Raw genomic sequence first — 20,512 nt, forward strand, 5'->3', positions numbered from 1 at the left:
TGGCTGATGTGCTGGGTACTCTGCAGAGAAGTATAGAAGCAACAGCCCTCTCTTGAAAAGCTTATGCTACTCAAGTAGACAAATTCAGGGCAGAGAATAAGAAACACAATGCAAGAAAGCGAGAGGGAAGGTCACTGTCGTGCTGCCGGTTGAATGACTTTGCTTTGGAGAGGTGCTTGTGTACACACAGATCTGTCCTTTCATCTACAGCCTGTTGTTAAGGAGTAGAAGGGAGGGAGTTGACTTCATAACACTGTTCACTGTCCAGATCCTCAGCTTTATAAAGAATGAAAGTTTCCTTTTTGCTAAGTCCCAGCTCTTAGGGGAATTAAGGTTTGCAATTAATGCCTCTGTCTTGCAGAGAGACCCACGTGAAACTCTCTTATGGCCTTTCTCTCTGTGGTCATACAAAAACTAAAAATTTTAGGAAAATATGGTCTCAAAGTAAAAGTGTTTTAAATTCAGGTTCAACTTAGTGCATACAGGCACTGGGAAAATATGACCAAGGATTTGAAAAATCCAAACCATTGCATAATTTTCAAATAAAGCATTTCTATTCTGTAATGACACTTCGTTTTTAAAATTCATATTCTTACCTGAAAATTATTCACTAGACAAAATATTTTGTTTCAGATCAAATAAAATGCTTCAGCCTGAAGAAAAAGAAGGCACTGAGTCTTGTTTTTACATCACTCACCTTTTATTTCTCTCTTTCCATTCTGTTTGTTGTGAGTTGTCAAGCACCATTGATTTAACTATGCATTAAATGTTGTAATTACTCTTACAGTTTTTTCAGCAACCTAGAAGGAGTGAGTTATTCTCTTCTCAACTTGTGGGAGCTGGCATGTATTGACAGATGATGCTGGTCAGCTTTCCCCCAACTCAGAGAGGGACAGAGCTTCATCTTCTGGGGGTGCAGCAAATGCTGTTACACTTTCCAGATCTCACTTGTTGATATTGTATTCCTTTTCAAACCTGAAAATATTGTGCTGTCACCCTGAAAATTGAGCCTTCTGATAATGTTTTCATAGTTTTAGTTACTTTCCCATGAAAGTCCTGTAAACATAAGTTGTTTATCACATTCCTTCTGAGAAACACCTTTTGATGGACATTTCACCTGACCAGTGTGCTTGGAAAGGTGGTAACTTAATTATCCAATCCCTGGTCATTGTCGAGAATCTCTAAATACTGGAGTCAGAGAATAAAGTCACGGGTTTTTGTTCTGACACTGAGAGTGGTTGTGTGAATCATTTCATGTCCTTTAGAGACAGTGCTCCATGTTGTCTGAACCATCCACAACAATTAATTAATTAATGCAATTAATTAAGTGTTGTGTATGTATTTAAAAAATGCAGGTGACTAACTGTGCATTTCTGTGGTGATAATGTAAGTGCAAAGTAATGGTTAAAAGAAAAAAGAAGAAAAATTAAAAAATAGGAATGAAAGGTTTAACACCACTAAGAGCTTTCTACACTATGCTGCCAGCATAGTGCTTAAATGTTTGTCAGTAATTTTATGATAGATCCCACTCTAAAGAGTTCCTTTGCTAAAAATTTCTATTAGAAGATAAGTAAAAAAAAAATCTGTCCAAATATATTAGATATTCTTTTTTTATGAAAGCTCCTCTTTAGCTGATCATGTATTATTTAAATTTGGATTGAGAGTCAGTTATTTTATCTTACACACATGTAGTGTAGATATAGATAAAAATAACAGTTTCTTTTATCTTAACTGTAACCTGTCTCCATTTTTTTTCTGTGTAGAATATCTTGATTACAGTAACAAGAAAATCTGAATATTTGCAGAATGCTCCAGATTAGTTTCCCAGATATCTTCTCTGTTAATGATGATATTTTTCCTTGCAGCATGATTTGTAGACCAAAAGTTGTTTGGCATATTGTTTATCAGTAAGGAAGAATGGCTTTCCCAAGTCTTTAGATAGATATAGCAGAATAATAGGTAAATGAGAATTGATTTATCTCACTCCCAGTGATTTAGGCTGAGTATGCATACGGACCAGACTTTCTGAGTTTTTTTCCCAATGAGAAATTATGCAAATTCAACTTTTCTTCCATTATTTCACCACTTGAACTCTGGACCAGAATTTTAAAAACCAAAAAACAAACAAATAAAAAAAACTCTGACCCACCATAATCAATAAGAGTGAATTTGGAAAAACAAAAAACAAAAAAGATGCAATCCAAATTTTCAAATGCAAAACACACACACACACCCCACCCTGTTCTTAAACTGTTTTTCCACTTGCTTTTTTGCAAGTTATGCTGCCACAGTGAAAGAGACTGACTTGCTGTGGATGCTCTGGTGCCTCTTCTGAGTTACTGCAGAGATGTGTTTATAGCAGTCAGGCTTGCATTTTTGATTGTCTAGTGCAATGCCCTCATACTTATCTTTTGATTTGTTTTCAATTTGTTTGGAGTTCCATGGATGCCACGTGACATCATGTACATAAGGAAACGTGTATACACAAAATGTCTTTAGTTTATAATAGAGAAGCTTGGGGTTTGCCATTACTGACAAATGTGAATGTCTCCAGCAGCAGTTTCCATCCAGAGCAGGCAGCACTCTGGTTCATTATTTCCTGTCCACTTTCCTCCTTTTGGTCTCGGGAGAAAATATTTCATTTTTGGTGAACCTGGGTTTTATTTATGCCTTTACCTCACAGTGCTGCACACAGTCTTTTCAGAGAACAGACTCACTGAAGTGCCATGTACAGTGGTGAGTTCACAGATACCCCACATTTTCTTTTTGCCCTCTCATGCAGCATTACACAAACAGGGTCAAATTAACCTGGTGGATTTGACTTGACATTACATTTTCCTGTTTAAAGGAAAAGCAACTTTTTCTTGAGCAAGTGATAAGCCTTTTGAGAGAATAGGGTATTGTATTTTTAGACTTGATGTCAGCAACAGAAAACTTGCATTTACTTTGCATTCTTTTTAATGTTCACACGAGAACAAGGACATGAAAAGGCTGTACATCTGGCCTGAAAGTCTGCTAGCACTTTTATTCAGTTTGTGGGGATTTTGCATGTCTCCTCTTTCCTCTCAAAGGAGCAGAGAGTTCTTGTTCTAGATACTGTTCCTCTTAAAAGCCAGAAAACAGAGGAAAATTCCAGAGAGTAGCGCAGCTCCTTTTGTTGATTTTCCAGACTGAATTAAAATGTATCACAATACCCAGCCTTTAAATTGCCCTGTAATTTCTTCACTGATGGTTTAGTAGCACATCCTGCTTCTGGAAAATGGATATTGTTGCTTCTTTTAAAAGAAGCATTGTTTTCAGCATTTAATTCTGATGGAGCCAATGTAAAGAAGCCACACATAACCATTGTGCTCAAGGCCACTCTTCCTGTGCTTGGTTCAGCTCCTCACTAGACATGGCAGGAGAAAAAGCCTTCTGGTGGTCATGAAAAATGCCTCTGTGAAGCCTCTTTCAGGCAACATGAGTCTCTTTTAAGTCCTTCTCCAGGAGTGAAGGAGGCCAAGGAACATTGTCTTGTGCTGAGAAATCATAGTGCTTTTGGGCATCTGCCATCTGTTTTAATTCAGTTAAAGCAAAGGCTGTATCCTTCCTTTCAGACTCCTCAGAGAACATCTTGGAGAAAAAGAAGTTGAGTTGACATTGATCTTTGATGCTGTAGAGGAGGCAGACCTGGCTAACTACACGTGTCACGTGGAGAACAGAAATGGACGGAAACATGCCAGTGTTCTTCTGCGCAAAAAAGGTAATTTTCCCTTTTTAGTTATCTGTGATCTCACCTGCCTCAGCAGCAACACATCAGAGGTCCTGCTGACCTCCCTGAGCCAGGCTGGATTCCTGTGTGCCTGCTTGGAGCTGAAGTGTGCTTGTGTACAGCTTCAGTTACCATTTGTGGGAAAAAATTGTGGATTGTTCTTCTTTGTCTAGCAAATCGGCCTTGCAGGTGATGCACTTGCCTGGAGTACAGTGCAATAAGGCACCAATAAACAGGAGAAGTACTTTGGACTAAACAACCTATGAATTTGACCCAGAATTGTCTGACTAGGCCAGTTAAAACATACATTCCTTAGAACAGGTGCCCTGGCAGTGAGGTCAGATGTTCTCATGTTTCTCCACTTCCTGGCTTTGTGTTTTAAATTGAAAACTTCAAGCTGTCTCCAAGCATTTTGCATCAGGAAGGAAAACATGCAGTGGGAGCTACAAATACGTGGAGAGTTACTCCATCATGATCATCTTGCTTGATACTGTTCCTGAATGGGGAACACCACTAGTGACAAATTATCTGTAGCAGAAGGGAAACCATTTGGATTTGAATGTGCCAGATTTAAAAGTGCTACTGTGCTCTGTGTTTGAAAAAGTCGTTATCAAAGGAGTGTAACAGTATCTCATGGCAATTCTTCTGTTGTTTGTTCAATCAGCTCTCCTATTCATAACTAAGCTGACATTTAGATTGGATGGTGATCTCTCTGAGATACAGCATATTAGGAAATACAAAAGCTGTGAGATAGTAATTGTTGGGAAAGCAAAGGAAGGTTCCACCCTTGGGGCAAAGCTGTTATGTGAAACCACAGATCTGCACAGGAGATTGACTAAAGAGTTGATACATCGTCCAGACCTCTGACATCATTCCTAGATGTAAATTATTTTGCCAAAACAGGAGAAGAATTGTTTTCATTAGGCAAACCTGGAAGGTCAATTCCAGTCCTTTGTGTGCTTTCACTGTGGCAAAGTTGGAATAAAGGAATGTTGATCTAGCAAATCATTCTACTGTCTACTACAAACTTACATACAGGAGGGCAGGAAGGCTCTGCAGAGGGATCTGGACAGGCTGGATCCATGGGCTGAGACCAATTGTATGAGGTTCCACAAGGCCAAGTGCTTGATCCTGCTCTTGGGTCACAGCAAGCTCCAGGCTGGGGCAGAGGGGCTGGAAAGCTGCCACGTGGCAAAGGATTTGGGGATGCTGGAGTCACCATCCCTGCAGGGATTTGAAAGCCATGTAGGTGTGGACACCGTTCAGTGGAGGGCTTGGCAGCTGCGTTAATGGTTGGACTCAATTATCTGGGAGGTATTTTCCAACTGAAACTATTCTAGAATTCTGTGATCTTTAGATCACAGACAGACAGGTTGTCACAGCTTTAATTAGGGAATCTGGTTATCATGCTGAAGGATTAGTCTCTCTAGTGCAAAAAGCATTCTACCTTTCCTTTCTGATCCTCATAAATATACAACTGATAGTAAGTATATCTCTGTTGGCACTGGTAAATGTTCTGCTGTGTGCATATAGTAGAATAACAAGCTTGGTTTATTTATAACAAAAAAATGCAGATATTTCAGAGCTCTGCTGGAATTATGGAAGAAGCACTGCTGAATACAGAATTTGGAGGTGGAAAGGATCACTTTGCAGCTACTATTTCATTTCTCTCTGCACTGTGGCTGTAGAAAACTTATATTCCCCTCAGGCACTCTCAGTAGTTGATTTTCAAGCTATTAAAGTGTCATTTAAAATAACCACTATATTTTACTGTGTCCTTTGACTGCCTGTCCCATTGTCCTGTTTGTTATTTATTAAGTTTTCACAAATACTTGACCAAACTTTTCCTTTCTGCTACTTGATTTAATTACTTCTTATCCTAACTTTCTCCAGCTTAGATTTTACTGTAGATATTCATGAGACAGGAAATACTACTGTATTTACTGAGCTGGGACAAGATTTAGGGCAGGACTTGCAGAAAGCTGTTGACCAGCATCCTTTGTGTGTGTCAAAGAAGGGATTTTTACTGCAAAGTGCTGCAGCACAGATCCCTCAGTCAGAGAAATCCCCTCCTTCCAAAGTCCTAGGTGTTAAGAGCTGCATTATCCATATTTGACAGGAGTCACTTGTAGTTCTCTTCTGTCTCCATACCTGCCCTCTTCTGGTTTTTTTCTGGTTTGGATGAAAAATAGGAATAAACCCAAAATCTAAGTTGTAGATGTTGTATAAGATTTTCTAGTTCTTGTTTTGACATCAGATGGTTATTTTTAGCACATCATTTGTTTGGGAAAAAAAAAAAAAAAGAAAAATTAGCTGTTCAAATGTTTCAGGGAAAATGCATTAAAGTCTTTTTCAGTATTAGTGGTACAGTCCCCACAAACCTTCAGGAGAATACAGGAGATCCATAGCCCCAGATCATGTGCCATCATTTAGGATTATTTTTATTGTTTGGGGTTTTCACCTGAAAAAGAACCAAATCAAGTTTCAAACCCAAAGCTACCAATGCAAAGGCAGAATCAGACATGCTCCTAAGACCTGAACACAACTGTCTGCTGTCACATTCTTCTTTACTGACTTAATTCAAGACCACATTGTTACTTGCTTTGAAGCAGTTCAGAAATAAGTTCTGGACAATCCTGGGTTTGGTTTGTTTGTTTTTTTTTCCCTCTGTGCTGTCCTAGCATATTTGGTGCTCAAATAACATGGAAATGCAATATACACCCAGTCATGCCTTAGTTGTGGGAATAGTTCAGGATTCCCTTGAAAAGAGTTTGAAAGCAGTCCAGCGTTTCAGTGACTAAAGTCTACATAGTCTATAATATAACTGTTTTGAAAGATAAATAACTTGTCAGAAACCACAGAATAAAGTCAGACTATGCTTTTAGTGGCAAGAAGTAGTGAATTGAGATAAAAGTAAATATTATGATGACTTTTTCTTGTGTTTTTTTTTAAGGAGGCTGTCTTTAATCAAGACATGCAAGGAACTAATTTTAGGGGGGGGAGGTATGATACTGATACATCAATAAATTTTGAAGAACTTCTAAAATGTATTTGTCTCTCATTTATTGAGTATTTATGAGACTTTTGCTATTTTAAAGACCATAATCTGTAATATGTGAAATATGTTGTGGCAAGGTCCTTCTACATTATTTTATATTAGAAACTATAAATATTATTATTTGTTATTTTTCAGTCACTCTTATAGCACTGAGACCAGATTCAACTTCTTTTCTAGTGTTTGATATGCTGCTTCCTTATTTATCTCAGTGAGAACCACTTAAGGAGGAAGGAATTAATCAGATGCCAAGACTATGTAGAGTAGGCAAGAAAATTGAACATCCTGGGTTCCTCTCATTGCCTCCACTTTGGAATGGAAATAAAGTCAGCTCAGAAGCCTTGGCTTTCTGTCTCCTTATGTCTGTCCTCTAGGAAAGTTCATGGGGCAGGACAGACACTGGACATGCAAAAGCTGATCAATTTTGCCTTTTGAGCTGGATTTTGTGGGTTTGCCTAATACCCTGCTATTCCCCCCAACAAAAATGTACACAACTCTGTGCTCCTGTGTCAGCTGCAAGGCTCAGCATTTTCTTTCATTCCAAGCCAGCAGCTTTGCCATCATCTCAGTTTCCTAGCAAAAAAAGATTCAGTACAATTAAAATAAAATTCCCCTCAAAAGTGATTTTAACCAACTCTGTTCTCCATTTGCCTAGATTTATCCCCCAGAGCACATGCAGCTTTATCACGCAGTGTAGTAAAAGTCCCATGAATTCCCTGTGTTCTCAGAGAGATTAAATAGCTATTATAATAGACTTTTTCCATCTATTAGTCCATGACTTCTTGCCAGACAGACATCAGAGATACTGTAAACTGGGAATAGCTTGACATCTGATGTTAATTATTGAAATATAAAGCACAGCAAGGCAAGAATAACCCCCAAAGATACGCAGCTAATTTCCTTTTTATCTTGAAAGTGACACAAATGACATACGAGTAATTCTTTCTGACCTAAGTTTTACAAGTGTAAAGATCACAAAAACTTTGTCCCACCTGTATTAGTTTGGCAAGTTCTCACTGTTTGTCACAGCAGAAAATATCTTCATGACGTCTTATCTGAACTAATACAGGCTGTGAGAGTCAAATTGTCATCCTGTGTCTTTTATGGATAAGTAATATACCAGGTGGTGTTAGGAGCAATATTACTTCCAGAGGACATTTCAGGATAGAGAGCAATGCTGTTCAAGTTAGTCTCCTGTATCAGATGGAGCTCTGGACTGGCATCCAAGGGGTTTTATCCCACTTTGTCATTGGTTTGCTGACTGACCTTGAACATGCTGCTTCTCTTTTCTAAGCCTGTTTCGCCAGCTGTAAAAGATGGATCACTGTGTCTGGATGCATTTTTGAAGTTCTTTGAGCTCTTGTGGTGTTTCCTAACAAAAGCATCTGAGTAGAAAATTTTAACTAACACTAGGTCCCATTAAAGTATGTGAACTCTTCAAATATGTGAGGTCTGTTAGCAGCCATGACAAACAAAGTGGCTTTTTGCAGCCTCATGTGTGCTCCAGGCTTCTTGTGTTATCTTGGGCTTCTGCAAGCTCAACTCATTTTCCAGTGATCCAGCTGAAGCCCTGGCTTGGCAGCTCACATCAGCTTGTCCACAGGCTTCACAAATATAAAACCAAAGCTGTCTAATTTAGTGGGGGAGGGACCAGATCCTTCCCAATCTGTTCTCATATGCTGCATACAGCATTTGATGCTCTCTGCCAGTGCAGAAGTTTCAAACTCTACCAGCTCATTAAAAGTTGGTTACTCTTCTGTGTAAAATCACTACATAGTTCCTGTGTAGGAGATTTACATGTATAGCCTCAAATGCATTCTGGATTTCAGATGGTTATTTCAGATGGGCAGTAGGTGGAGTAAATTAGAAAAATTAAGTAATAGGTAATGGACAAAATTATTAGACATTTTTAATGTTATGGTGGTTATAATTGGAAGCTGCACAGTTTTATGTGGAATTTTACAGTGAATTAGAGAAAATATAGCTTGGAAAGATCATAACATTTTTGCCTTTCCTTGCTAATTTTAGATTTGATCTACAAAATAGAACTTGCTGGAGGACTGGGAGCCATCCTTCTTCTGCTTATTTTGCTCGTGACCATCTATAAGTGCTACAACATAGAGTTAATGCTGTTCTACAGACAGAACTTTGGAGGAGATGAAGCAGCTGATGGTAAGCAGTTGCACAGGAAACTCAATATGTGCAATGGAAATATTTCAGAGACCCAAAGTAGCGAGATCTAAATGCATCCTAAAAGATACCTGCTGCTAGTTTAAACTACTAAGCACCCAACAGTGTAATGCCCTAAGACTTTCTCCCAAAGCCCCCTGAGATCAATGTGTCTTTCCACAGAAATATCACTGCTCATGGCTGTGTCATGAGCAAAAGAAAGCCAGAAGAATTGTTCATGAGTCTGGTACAGAGGCTCACATGTCATTTGTGAACTCTTTACGTTCATGTGACCAGGGTCCCTTCTCCTGAGATCCAGCCTGTATACCTGAGCAGCTTTTCACCAGGTGTTCTTCATGAAGCATTTTCATTGAATTGCCACCAGGCTACCAGTGACCTCCTCTGACTAGTGAGAGGTGATTGTTATGGGGCTAGCTGGTTACCCCAGTTAATTGGGAGACTGTAAATAACTTGGTGGGAATGTACAGCCTGCCTGAGGAGTATCTTTAGGAATAAACGAGGCTGTTTTCTGTTTTTCTTCCCCCACCTTCTCTCTCACTAGCATATATTCTGTTTGGTGCCTAAAGCTAAACTTTTATTTTTAAATTAAAGCTTCAATTCTCCTGAATATAGAACATTCCTTCTCCTATGAAGCTGGAGTAAGTCTGGTAAACTAAATCCCAGTCTTTAAATCCTATTATTATGTTCTTAACACCTAGTTCATAATTAATATGCTATTAATATGCATCTAAGTAGTATCTGCTAAAGAGAGAAAGTGCAGTATTCAAGTACAGGCGCTTGCCATAACCCACTGCAACACTTAGCAGTCACACAGGCTCTGGAATGGTACATCTACAAACTCTAATGTTTCTAGATGTAAAAGAGAGCAGGGAACACATTTTCCATAGTGCCAAAACAATGTGCAGCTGCATAGACATGTTGTTTTCTGCAATTGGCATTTCTGTTATCGCAGTAATAAATGTTTCTGTTTCACAATGGGTAGATACGGTGTGAAAAGGTTCCAGTACAATGAAATCCATAGGAGTTTTGGAGAATGGATGGAATGACATCTAGGGGGTTTTAGAAGGAGGAAGGATGATCCTTGTGGGTCCCTTCCAGCTCAGAATACTTTGTGATTCTGTGATAAATAGCAGGAATAGAGATCAGGAAACTTGATCTTTCTCAATCCTCATATGTGACTGGGAAAAAAACTAAAATGATACTTCTTTTCATACTACACAATATTTATACTGGTACCTAGGACAAAGGGAAAGGTGATATTATGGGGTTTGAGAAGTACTTTACCTCTAACACCTTGGTATTATACCAACATAATATCTCTGCTTCACACCAACCAAAAGTGGTAACTTCCTCCAGCCTGCTTCAATTTGTTTATCCTGTGTTTTCAGTGTGAAGTTACTGCATTTTTACTCATGTAATTTCCTTGGTTCAATCACTTTTTAATTTATAAAACAATGTTTTCTGATTGTTTAGAGGAAACCCCATGAGTACATAGGAGATTTTGTGTGCCTGTAAATTTCGAAAACAACCTTTTATTTTTCCAGTGCATAATTGTAGACCTTCCACAGCTTTGTGTCTCATTCTGATCTTGCAGGATGAAAGATGGAGGCAGAATGTCACAGAAGTCAAATCATATATGGGAATGTTTGTTTCTTCTCATGTAGGCAGTAGTGGGAGCATACAGTGCTCCCATGAGCACTCAGCTGTATAGATACAATATAGATACAATCACAGGGTCATTTTCCACTTGTATGTGTATTTCTTTAAGAAAGAAGATTTGGAACTCAACAGATCTGCTTTATTCCTATTTCTAAAAATATCCCACATAAGCAATGTTGGACACACTCGCTTCCTGTGTGAGCATTGCTTTTAGAGAAAATGACAACAAAGATTAAAGGATCCATTTGGGAAATGGCTCCAAACAGTGCTGCTCCCAGAGCCCCCAGAGCCAGCAGTGGGTGAATGCGGGCAGCTCCTATTCCCTGTCCTGGTACATGAAGCTTGTGAGGAGCGAGCTGAGGCCGTGGAGCTGAAACAGCAAGACACGAGCTCCCAGGAGCCCGAGGGAGCTGCCTCTGTCAGCATCACTGGCACTGAGAGCTGAGGTGACTGGGGAGGGCAGCTGTGCCCCCGCGGGGGCAGCAGGCTCCGGGAGCTCTCGTGGTGCTCTGCAGTCAGGGATGGCAGGGCTCTGCTGCCCTCGCACAGCTCTCAGACCTTTGCAGGGATGCTGCCTCCGGGATCACTGGCATCTCTTAAAAGGTTCTGGCAGGCTTCCTTATGGACAGGGTGGCAGCTTTTGGATAGGCCTCCAAAGCTGGCTGGCCTGTTGACTTCAGAGGAATGTCAGCAAGCCAGGTGGACATCTTCCATCCTCCCCTACAGCCGTGGTGACACCAGGAAAATTGCCTTTTACAAATATGTAATTATTCACATGCTTTGACTACAGCTCTGACCCTCATGGGTCTGGCTTTGTGTCAGGAATTCTAAGTAACCATCAGTTCAAGGTCATCAAGAGATCATTTTTTTTATTATTATTATTATTAGGTATTTGTTCTTTTTATCAGAATATATTGAGGAATTTTAACTGCTTTAATTGTCTTTCACATGCACAATTATTTACAGATAATTGGTACTCAGAAACCCTCCATTCATGCAGTTTTCTTCACACAATATTAACTATTTGATTTTTCATTTTCTGTAAATAATGGCAGCTGTGCTCTTCCCTGGAGGCCAAATTGCTGAAGGTTGACTTTTTCAATATACTGTTTTCCATTACTGCAGAGGAATACAAAGAGAAATGTCACTAAGACAGTCTGATCCCAGCATGGATCCCCAGCTCTGTGGTGGCACCACTTCTGCTCCTGGCACACTCATGAGCTCTTAGCAAAAGCAGAGCTGGAGACAAGCCTCAGTGCTGGGCAGGAGGAGGAGAGGAGGAAGAGGAGGAGTGTTGCCCCTTACAGGAGTTATTTGTCTCCCTTATAATGCGATCCCCAAGTATTTCAAATCTCCTGAATCAAATGGATTGTGATCTAAAATTATTATATTGATTTTTAAAACTATGGGTATTTCTGAAAAAAATACTTTGAACTGTTTCATTTGGCATTGTTTTCTGAATAGTATTCAGTATTCATTTGAATTAAGTCATGTCTTATCTCACAATTACATATAGAATGAAATTTTCCTTGCTTAAAACTTTCCAGGCTCAAAACTTTTCCAAGCTCAAAACTTTAGCATACTCCTAGAAGTCTTGAGGAATAGAATTTGAAAGAATTGCCTTACAAATATGTAAAGGCTTAAAATAAAAGTTTCCACTTTCGTATTTGGATGAAAATTTTGCCCATGATCTTTTCAGCTGTGACACATACCTGACTACATGGAGCAGAGTTACTGCTCAGCATGCAGAAGAAAACTGAAAGGATTCATGTGATTTCTGCCTTGAACCCAGATGATACGTTCCTGTGAAAAGTCGCCATTTTGTTGGGAAATACCTGGTGGTTTCAAGGAATAAAACAATTTCCCAGTACTCTCCTGTGTTCCTTGTAGTATTCTTGCAAACAGCAGGCTGAACATGATTTGTTTTCTTGCAGACAACAAAGAATATGATGCTTATCTTTCATATACCAAAGTGGATCCTGATGCATTAGATCGTGATAATAATGAAGAGGAGCAGTTTGCACTTGAAATTCTGCCAGATGTTCTAGAAAAGCACTATGGATATAAGCTCTTCATTCCAGATAGGGACCTGATCCCTAGTGGAAGTAAGTATTTCTGACCTTTCAGTTTTATTTCTGCCTGATGTGTCACAAAGGCCTGGACTGTGTGATAAGTACGAGATATGGAAAACCTTGGGAAGTGGTTGCAAAGATTGGAAAAGTTTCCTCAGCACTGCAAATTCGAGTTCTCTGTTAGAGCTTGTTCCTGAACCACTGAAATCAGAGGGAGCTGCCATTGATTTCAGTGGGAACAGGAGCTGGACCTTCCTACAGGGAAGGCTGCAGCACTGCAAGCAATACCAAGCAATACCAAGCAATACCAAGTCCAAAATGTCTACATCAAACACAGGTAACTAAGCAGGAAACTTTCTAAAAGGATTTTATCATCTCTGTTACTTGATTGAAAATGGGATTATTATTTATTTTCAGTGATTAGCATTTTCTCTACAGCAGCATTACAGGTAAAATCATCTTTTTTATTGTCTTTTGGATTTTTCCTTAACTTGGAAGTCTCATAAGATTCAGCAGCACCTTTGGATGTCTCTACCAAAGGTCATTGCTTTCCTAGTGGTAGTTATGGCATTTCTTCTACCAGACTCATTTTTGAGCAAGTCAAAAAGACCACGAATCGTATCCATTGTGTTGATGAATTTTGAATGCACAGGATGTTTGCTGTAATATCACATTTATTTGAAGTGCTACACTTGTGAAAAATCAGCTTTTTCTTTTTTTTTAAAAATTCCATCTCCGAATCACTTTCATAAAAACAACAGAGGAGAACATGAGCTTCTCTCTGTATGTGCTACTGTGTAGGAAATATGAACAAGAGAACAAAGCAATGGCTGTAGTGGAGCAGATGTCCCCAAACATGGAACAGCTCGAGCATAGCTGCATTACAACCTGCCTGCCAAAAGACTTGAAACTGCTGCCTCACTGTGCCAAGCGCCAGTGCCTGACCCAGGAGGCAGAGCCTGTTTCTTCTCTGACCTTTGAGAGCACTGGAAACAGAGCTCTGAACCCTTTACCACTGGGAAAGAGGAGTCAGAGCCTCACCAGAAATCATGAAAGGCCTGTGCTGGGGGCTTGAGTTTATCCCATGCATTTTCAGCTCCTAGTTTAGAGCTGATTCACTTCTTTTTTCCCCTGCAAGGTGTAAGTTTTCCTCCCATAGTGACAAGTTACAGAAAGGGGACTTGGTTCATGACTTTCTTATTTCTTACAGTACAAGAAAATTATATCAATTTTTTATATATTATTAAGAGAAAATACATCTTTTTTCTGGTAAAAACCACTGAATTGTTGTAACTAGTTGTTTCATATCCAACAATATAGCAGAGTTATACATAGCAATTATGCAAGTGAACTAAGAAGGTTAAAGTTAACCCTTCAATGATAACTATGCTGAAGCACAGATTAATCTGAAATGAGATTCTTTTTTCCAATTGTTGTTCCAGCCAGCCTGGTATTTTATTTTTGTCTATTTTTGTCAGCAAGGCACTCAGCAAATACTTGCCATCACTTTGGGTATTCATTAAACCTCTCCTGAAAATGTAGGGTACCTGAAAATGTCAGTTCTCATTTATGAACATTCACAGATTTAATCCTTCTTCTTTCCTCTCAAACTCACTTCTTCAGTATTATGAAAAGGCCTGATTCTAACACATGGAGCTTCAAGAACGCCTAATCAGACATAATGACAAGGCAGAATAAAATGTGGAGCTGAAATGAGTGTGATTTGCATGCTTTAGCTTTGAAAAAGATATGGGGGGAAACACTTCATTTCAAGAGGGGCTAGAGGGAGTGTGGGGGGATGGGGAAGGAGGGAAGACTTGGCCTCCTGCATTTGTGAGCTCTTCATGTGCCCTGGAGTAGTGGAACGTGGCTGTGTTCTGCCTAAAACTCACCACTCTCACAAAACCTTGCAGTGCTTAGTGAAGGCAGTGTGATGTGGAATGGGCCTGCTAGAAACTTCAGAGGAAAATATAGCATATTTTAGAGTGACTGTCTCAAAAATTGGCAGATGTATCAAAATATATAGCTCTGCAGAGTGGATTTCTACAGAAAAACAGGGGGTTGATCACAGTCACTGTTTTATTTTAGGAAATATCTCTTCTCATGTTTCACTTCCTCATCTTTCAGTGTAAATTACTTTCATCAACGTAATCATTTCCCACTCCCTGTTCTGGTGTGTGTCCTTCTGTATCGTGTGTACCTTGGTGTGTGTCACCCCAGCAGTGCAGCCAGGAGCTGTGCACGGCTGCTGCTTCCTGCAGTCCCTGCAGTTGTGAGGAGCTGCCACGGGAGGGTGTGCACCATTCGCTTCCTTCTTGGCATGCAGCAGCTCCTGCAGCTGCTCCCTGCATTTGAGAGCAGGCAAAAAATAGATTTGTTAAATAATATTTCATTAATTTTCTTGCACAGTTCTGCAAACAACCTAAAAAGCTGACTTCGGGAAAATTCAGGGACAAGTTTGATTGTGTTTCTGTCCAGCTGGCTCATCACTAACCTCTGGGGACAGCTGTGGTGGGCTCGGCATGTCCCTGTGCAGCCGAGGGAGAGATGACAGGCACATGTGCTGTGCTGGGACACACCCACAGCCACCCCCTCCCCAGGGCACATCCAAGCTCTGATTTCAGCTCTGACCCAGGGATGGCCATGGAGCGACTGCTGCTGTCCCCAGGAGGACAGAGGTGCTGGCTGTGGGGACTGAGGCCACCTCTTCACCACTGGGAAACACATCCCAGGGTTCAGGTCAGATGGGGCTGAGTCCTGTTTTGCAGTAGGTGTTGGTTTCTGAGCCCTGACGGAATACAAATTTTATCCCACTGGAGCATTTTGTCCCAGTGGGAGGGAGGCCCACCATGAAGGATGCCACGGGCTCGGTGATGCCCATCACACAGTGGCCAGCAAGGACCTTTGTGGTGACTCTTGGTGCTGCCTGAGAGCTGCATGGATGGATCCAACTCCCTGAACTGGCAACATGGAAAATACTCCCACACAGCCATGCCAGCTGGGAGGCAAGACTGGCGACCCAGCAGGGAGACATGGCGATGTAGACAGAGTTTGTAACCCAGGAAATGAGTTGCATGTTATGGGAAGTACTGTAGCAGCTATTTTCTCTTAAAGAATACACTTTGGTCTTAACAGAATGAGTGTTCTTCATTCTGTCACAGCTGACAGCACACACACCTCTCTGCCTAGGTAACTTAGGTGTAACTGGGCAAGTTAACCTGAATAAGAGACTGCGACCCCTGAGATGCTCTTGCAGCTGTTACTGAATTCCTTAGCAGTTCTCATTATTTTCACCCTATTCGTTTTCAGGGCTCTTTTAACAAACCCTTTCCCACAACAAGCATATCAAGCTCTGTGAGTTTTTTTCAATTCAATGTTAGGACACCTGAGGAGATTGAGTAGTTGGTGGAGGGTTAACAAGGTGAGTTATGTTTTCACCTGAGCCATTTTTGTCTTGCTAAGGATGATGTCTGCAGAGGAAAATACCTATTTGCACTTCACTCTTCTAAAATCAGGAATACATCAGAGGAGGCTACTTTTATCCATGGTTTCTGCAAATTATTTTAAAACCTGAAATTGAAGAGGTAAAAATTTTCAAGTTAGACTTTTACAGCATTACATATCTATTAGAGCATAATCTAGTTGTTCTCTAAGCATGTGCATTTGGTCTTGACAGGATTGAAAAAACACCAACAATTCACTCCAGCTCAGCCCAGGGTATGAGATCAGGCAGTGAAAAGAGCAACAGTGATGGAATAAAAATATTTGTTTACCTGAAAAATGAGAAGCTCTCAGCACAGGGGGAGAGTGTCTAAGGCATGTGATAAAAGCACACAGCACTCAGTATTGTAGTTCTGGCACTTTGTAGTTTTGTCTGCCCATCTGTGTGGTTTTTGCCTGGTGAGTTTCAGCTTCCTGGGTTCCTGCATGAGGAAAACCCAGTTGGACCAAGTGTCTGGGGTTTCCAAGGAGCCTTTGTTTGGCTGCCATTTCTTCTTCTGCCCAGCAAGGATACAGTTTCTTTGGAGCAATATCCAGCTCCACAAACTCCTTTCAGAAGCCCCTGTTTGTCTGCTCTGTATGAATCTTACTTTTAATGTCAGGCATGGATGAGGGCAGCAGGGATACACACGGATGTCAGCTGAAAGAGGAATAAATATGAACAAAAGGCAGAAGGGCTGACTGTCCTACAGTGCACTAATCTGCATTATCTGTTTCTTTATGTTGAACTCATCAGCTGTCCCTCAGTTCATCCTGGGATTGGTCTCTCTTTGGGAAGGGGCCATTACTCTGCTCTGTGTTTCAGCTGTTCCGGTCCAAGCTAAGAGAAGCAAAACATATTTAATAAATAGGAAAAGCAAGACACAAAATCATTGGTGTTATAATAAAGTAATCAGACTCAGGGTTTGGGAACTATTCAGCTAGGAAACCAGAACTGAATTACTCTTCTATAAATAACTTTCTTAAGTGATGGTCACACTGCCAAACACAGAAAGGCTGGTTATTTTCAGAGTGCCATGGGTTTGATGGTAGATACTCTTTGGTTCTTGTAGTGCTGCAAACTATGTTTCCCAAAAATATCCATAGGATTTTATATGATTTCTAGTGTTTTTTCCTACTCCCTCAACTCCTGCAAATCATCTGAATCTGGTTAGACAGTCATTTCTTTGTGTAAGCAACTCTGTGCCCATAGTGTTCATTAATTTCCTTGCTCCTTGTCTGCTTGCATATTAGGTTTCCTTCCAACCTGTGGTTAATGTAGCTCTTTCAGGGTTCCATAGGCAGTTACAGATGATTTAATTGCAAACAGGATGCATCTCTTGGAATTCTCTTCTTCAGTGTGCCAAACTACAGTTCAGAATTGTTACATGTAGATGGTGTTTGGTGAGCACATATTTGCTGTCAAGTGATCTCTCTTCATTACTCAAAGGAGCCACGCAAAAAACAACGTTTGGGTTTGAGTATAACACTTCTTGCTGTCTGTTCCTCCTTGGGCATTGCACTGAATGTGATGGAAGTAAGTTACTGATAGAGCCACATATAATGTAATTTCTTTTTTTTTTTTTTACCTATGAGAATTGCTAATATTTTGAGAACAGTTTTGTACCACGTTGCAAAATGGTGTTTCAGGGAAGGGGGAAAATGGTCAAAATTTAAAATGTGTTTTTTTCAGTAAAAACAAGTGGGTTTAATCTAACGCTGACATCTTATTTTTACATTCTAATTTATGATAAAATACAGTCCCTGGGATTTAAAAGTGAATAATTCCATACTGACTTTGTCAAGACAATTTTTTTTTCTCCCTGTACAATGAAATATCATTGAAGTTGACACCTCCTGCAGCAAAAGTGAAGTTACAGCAAAGTTATATGTATCTGATGGAAATATGTTACTCTGGAAATTTACACTTGATACTAGCTGGTGACTATTCCTGAAGCTCCCATTCAGTTTTTTTCTTGTAAATGAAACAGAGCCATTGCCTGACAATAATTTCTTAGCTCACTGGAAAGGTGAAAGCAACCCTTTCTCCATCCCACATTGCAATATAGATTGCGTGGATTTAGGACCTTCTAATGGACTGAACACTTGGGACAGACAACTGAACCTGCAGTATTTTGGGAGGTCTCCAATTCTGAAGTAAAAAGAAAGCGGATGATTTAGTGACTCAGAGGTTTATGTAGTCAGGTTAGTACCACTGGGAAAAATAAATCTGGAATTTCCAGAGGCAGGAATCTCTCTTCCCATGCCTTTCTTCACAGAAATGTTCAAGTTGTGCAAATTTGACATGTTGTAGAGTGTACCCAATGGAACCACAGGCTCCAGGAAAATTGTCACCTGCCTTCAGTAGTAGTCCCAAGCTGGAGTTAGTGGGAGTATTAAGTATTTCTGGACCAGAAGGCTGGAAATTTGCGGTTCCAGTTTCTTATAACTCAGTGTACTTCATCCTCAGTGCATCAGCAGGTCCCCTGTTCATTGGCCACATCTACTAGCGACCAGCTCCAAGCGTGGAATCTGAGGGATCACCTCATGACCATTTGTGAAGATGTTCATTAGTCAGCTGAGGACAGAGCTCTAATGTGTAGCAATACCCAGTAAGGAAGGTGGGCATCCAAAAGAGATGTGAGAAGCACAGAGGAGAGAAATGTCCACCTAAGAAAACAGGAAATTTCTTCCAGCTTCATTCCACCCTTTTTGCCCAAGGCAAAGGCTGACAACTCTTTGATTGCGATGGTGTGATGGATTATTGCTGGGGCGTTGCTGTTGAAATGATTGGTGCTGGATATTTGAAGAGATGAGAGTGGAGTGATTTTTTTTGTTTGTTTTGTTGGTTTGTGTTTTTTCTCAATTGGATGCATTTGGATATGCATGGCCATGCTCAGACTACCCTGGACATATGATACTGCCCAGTATTGTGTCCTGCAGAGAATTGTCTTGTGCGTAGCAGTGTTCTGAGTTGTTTGGAGGAGGGATGAATATGTCTCAGGAAAGATGCATGATAGTTTGTTGTTTTACTGTATCTTGCAGATTCAACCTCTAATGATGAAGCTTCCCACCTAAATTCTTTCTTTTTGGGAGCAGAAAGAAAGGAAGAAAATGAAGAGTCTGAGCTGTTGATACATTGGGATAATATCTTTCCATTGTATTGAACATTTCTACCTTTCCTTAAGTTTTGTTTCACCAGTTCTGCTTATCATTTTCTCATTGTTGCTGATGCTCTCCCCGCTCCACTGCCTCTCCCATGGATTTTAATGTTGAATTTTTTTCATTAATGAGTAACTATTTTACGCAGAACAATGGGGGGCTTTCCTCATAAAGTATTTCAAGGAAAAAAAACAACTGTAAATGCTGCATGATTAAAAAGTCATAAACCATTAACTAAAAGTCAGGATTGTTGCATAGACATTTGTAATGTATGTGTATGTCTTAAATTTTTGTGTGTCTGTGGGATGTTTGCAATTGCCTTTTTTCCATTTGTGAAAGAAATTCTTCTTGCTGCTAAGTGGTGAAATAAAACATTGGTAAAGGCAGATTTGATGCTAACTATGCCTTCAGTCTCATGAAAATAAGCTATTTTAGAGCGTTCCTGTTGGCCTATTTTGTAGCCATTTACTTTACTGGAAGTGGTGTGAATAAGCATGCTGTGGTATGGTGCCTGGGACTATAAAATGAGTCTTGCAGTAACAGATGTTGATTAATGATGTTATTTGTAATTATTGTTCCTGCTAGAGGGCAGATGTGTAAGAGAGGTCCTGCCCTGTGCTGAGTAAAGATCTGTTCTGTGCAGCTCTTGTGTCCAAGTCTTCATTTCTAACACGTGCTTCTCCTGTGTTGTCAGGCAGCACATTCCCAGTAGCATGGTCAAGAGGTTCATGTAGTTTAAAAACACAAAGATATCCTGTCTCAAAGCTTGCAGTTGTAATGCTGTGCAACCAATGAACATTTTCTGCCCTTAGTGGTTTTGTTCAAGGGATTTAATTTTTCTGGTCTTGACCTAAAACCCATTGAAGTTTGTTGAATGAAGTCTGTTCATTTGAATGGGTTTAGATCAGGTCTGTAAGTAGATCTCTTTCCCATCCTGTTCCATGTCAGACCAGTGTATTTGGCTTCTCTTCCCTACCATCCCTGGGATAAATGAAACTCAGGGATCAAAGTCCAACTTCAGGAATATTTTGATGTTCAATAAACTGGTATCATGGAGCTGCTGATGGTGCTGGCATTTCTGCTTACACTGATCATTTGCAACTACTTGGCATGCATGAATAAAATAATTCTACTATTTTCTTT

The 20,512-nt window shown here is 40.1% G+C and overlaps 1 protein-coding gene across 1 annotated transcript in view; it reads left to right on the plus strand.

The window, feature by feature from the left end:
• IL1RAPL2 (interleukin 1 receptor accessory protein like 2) overlaps nucleotides 1-20,512 on the plus strand; it is a 361,380-nt gene that overhangs the window by 339,343 nt on the left and 1,525 nt on the right. The window contains exons 9-11 of the mRNA XM_058847888.1: nucleotides 3,597-3,742; nucleotides 8,835-8,978; nucleotides 12,590-12,760. Coding sequence (XP_058703871.1) covers nucleotides 3,597-3,742; nucleotides 8,835-8,978; nucleotides 12,590-12,760 — 461 coding nt within the window. The remainder of the gene's footprint in view (nucleotides 1-3,596; nucleotides 3,743-8,834; nucleotides 8,979-12,589; nucleotides 12,761-20,512) is intronic.

Source organism: Poecile atricapillus, chromosome 12 (assembly GCF_030490865.1).
Source record: "Poecile atricapillus isolate bPoeAtr1 chromosome 12, bPoeAtr1.hap1, whole genome shotgun sequence".
Lineage (NCBI taxonomy): Eukaryota > Metazoa > Chordata > Aves > Passeriformes > Paridae > Poecile > Poecile atricapillus.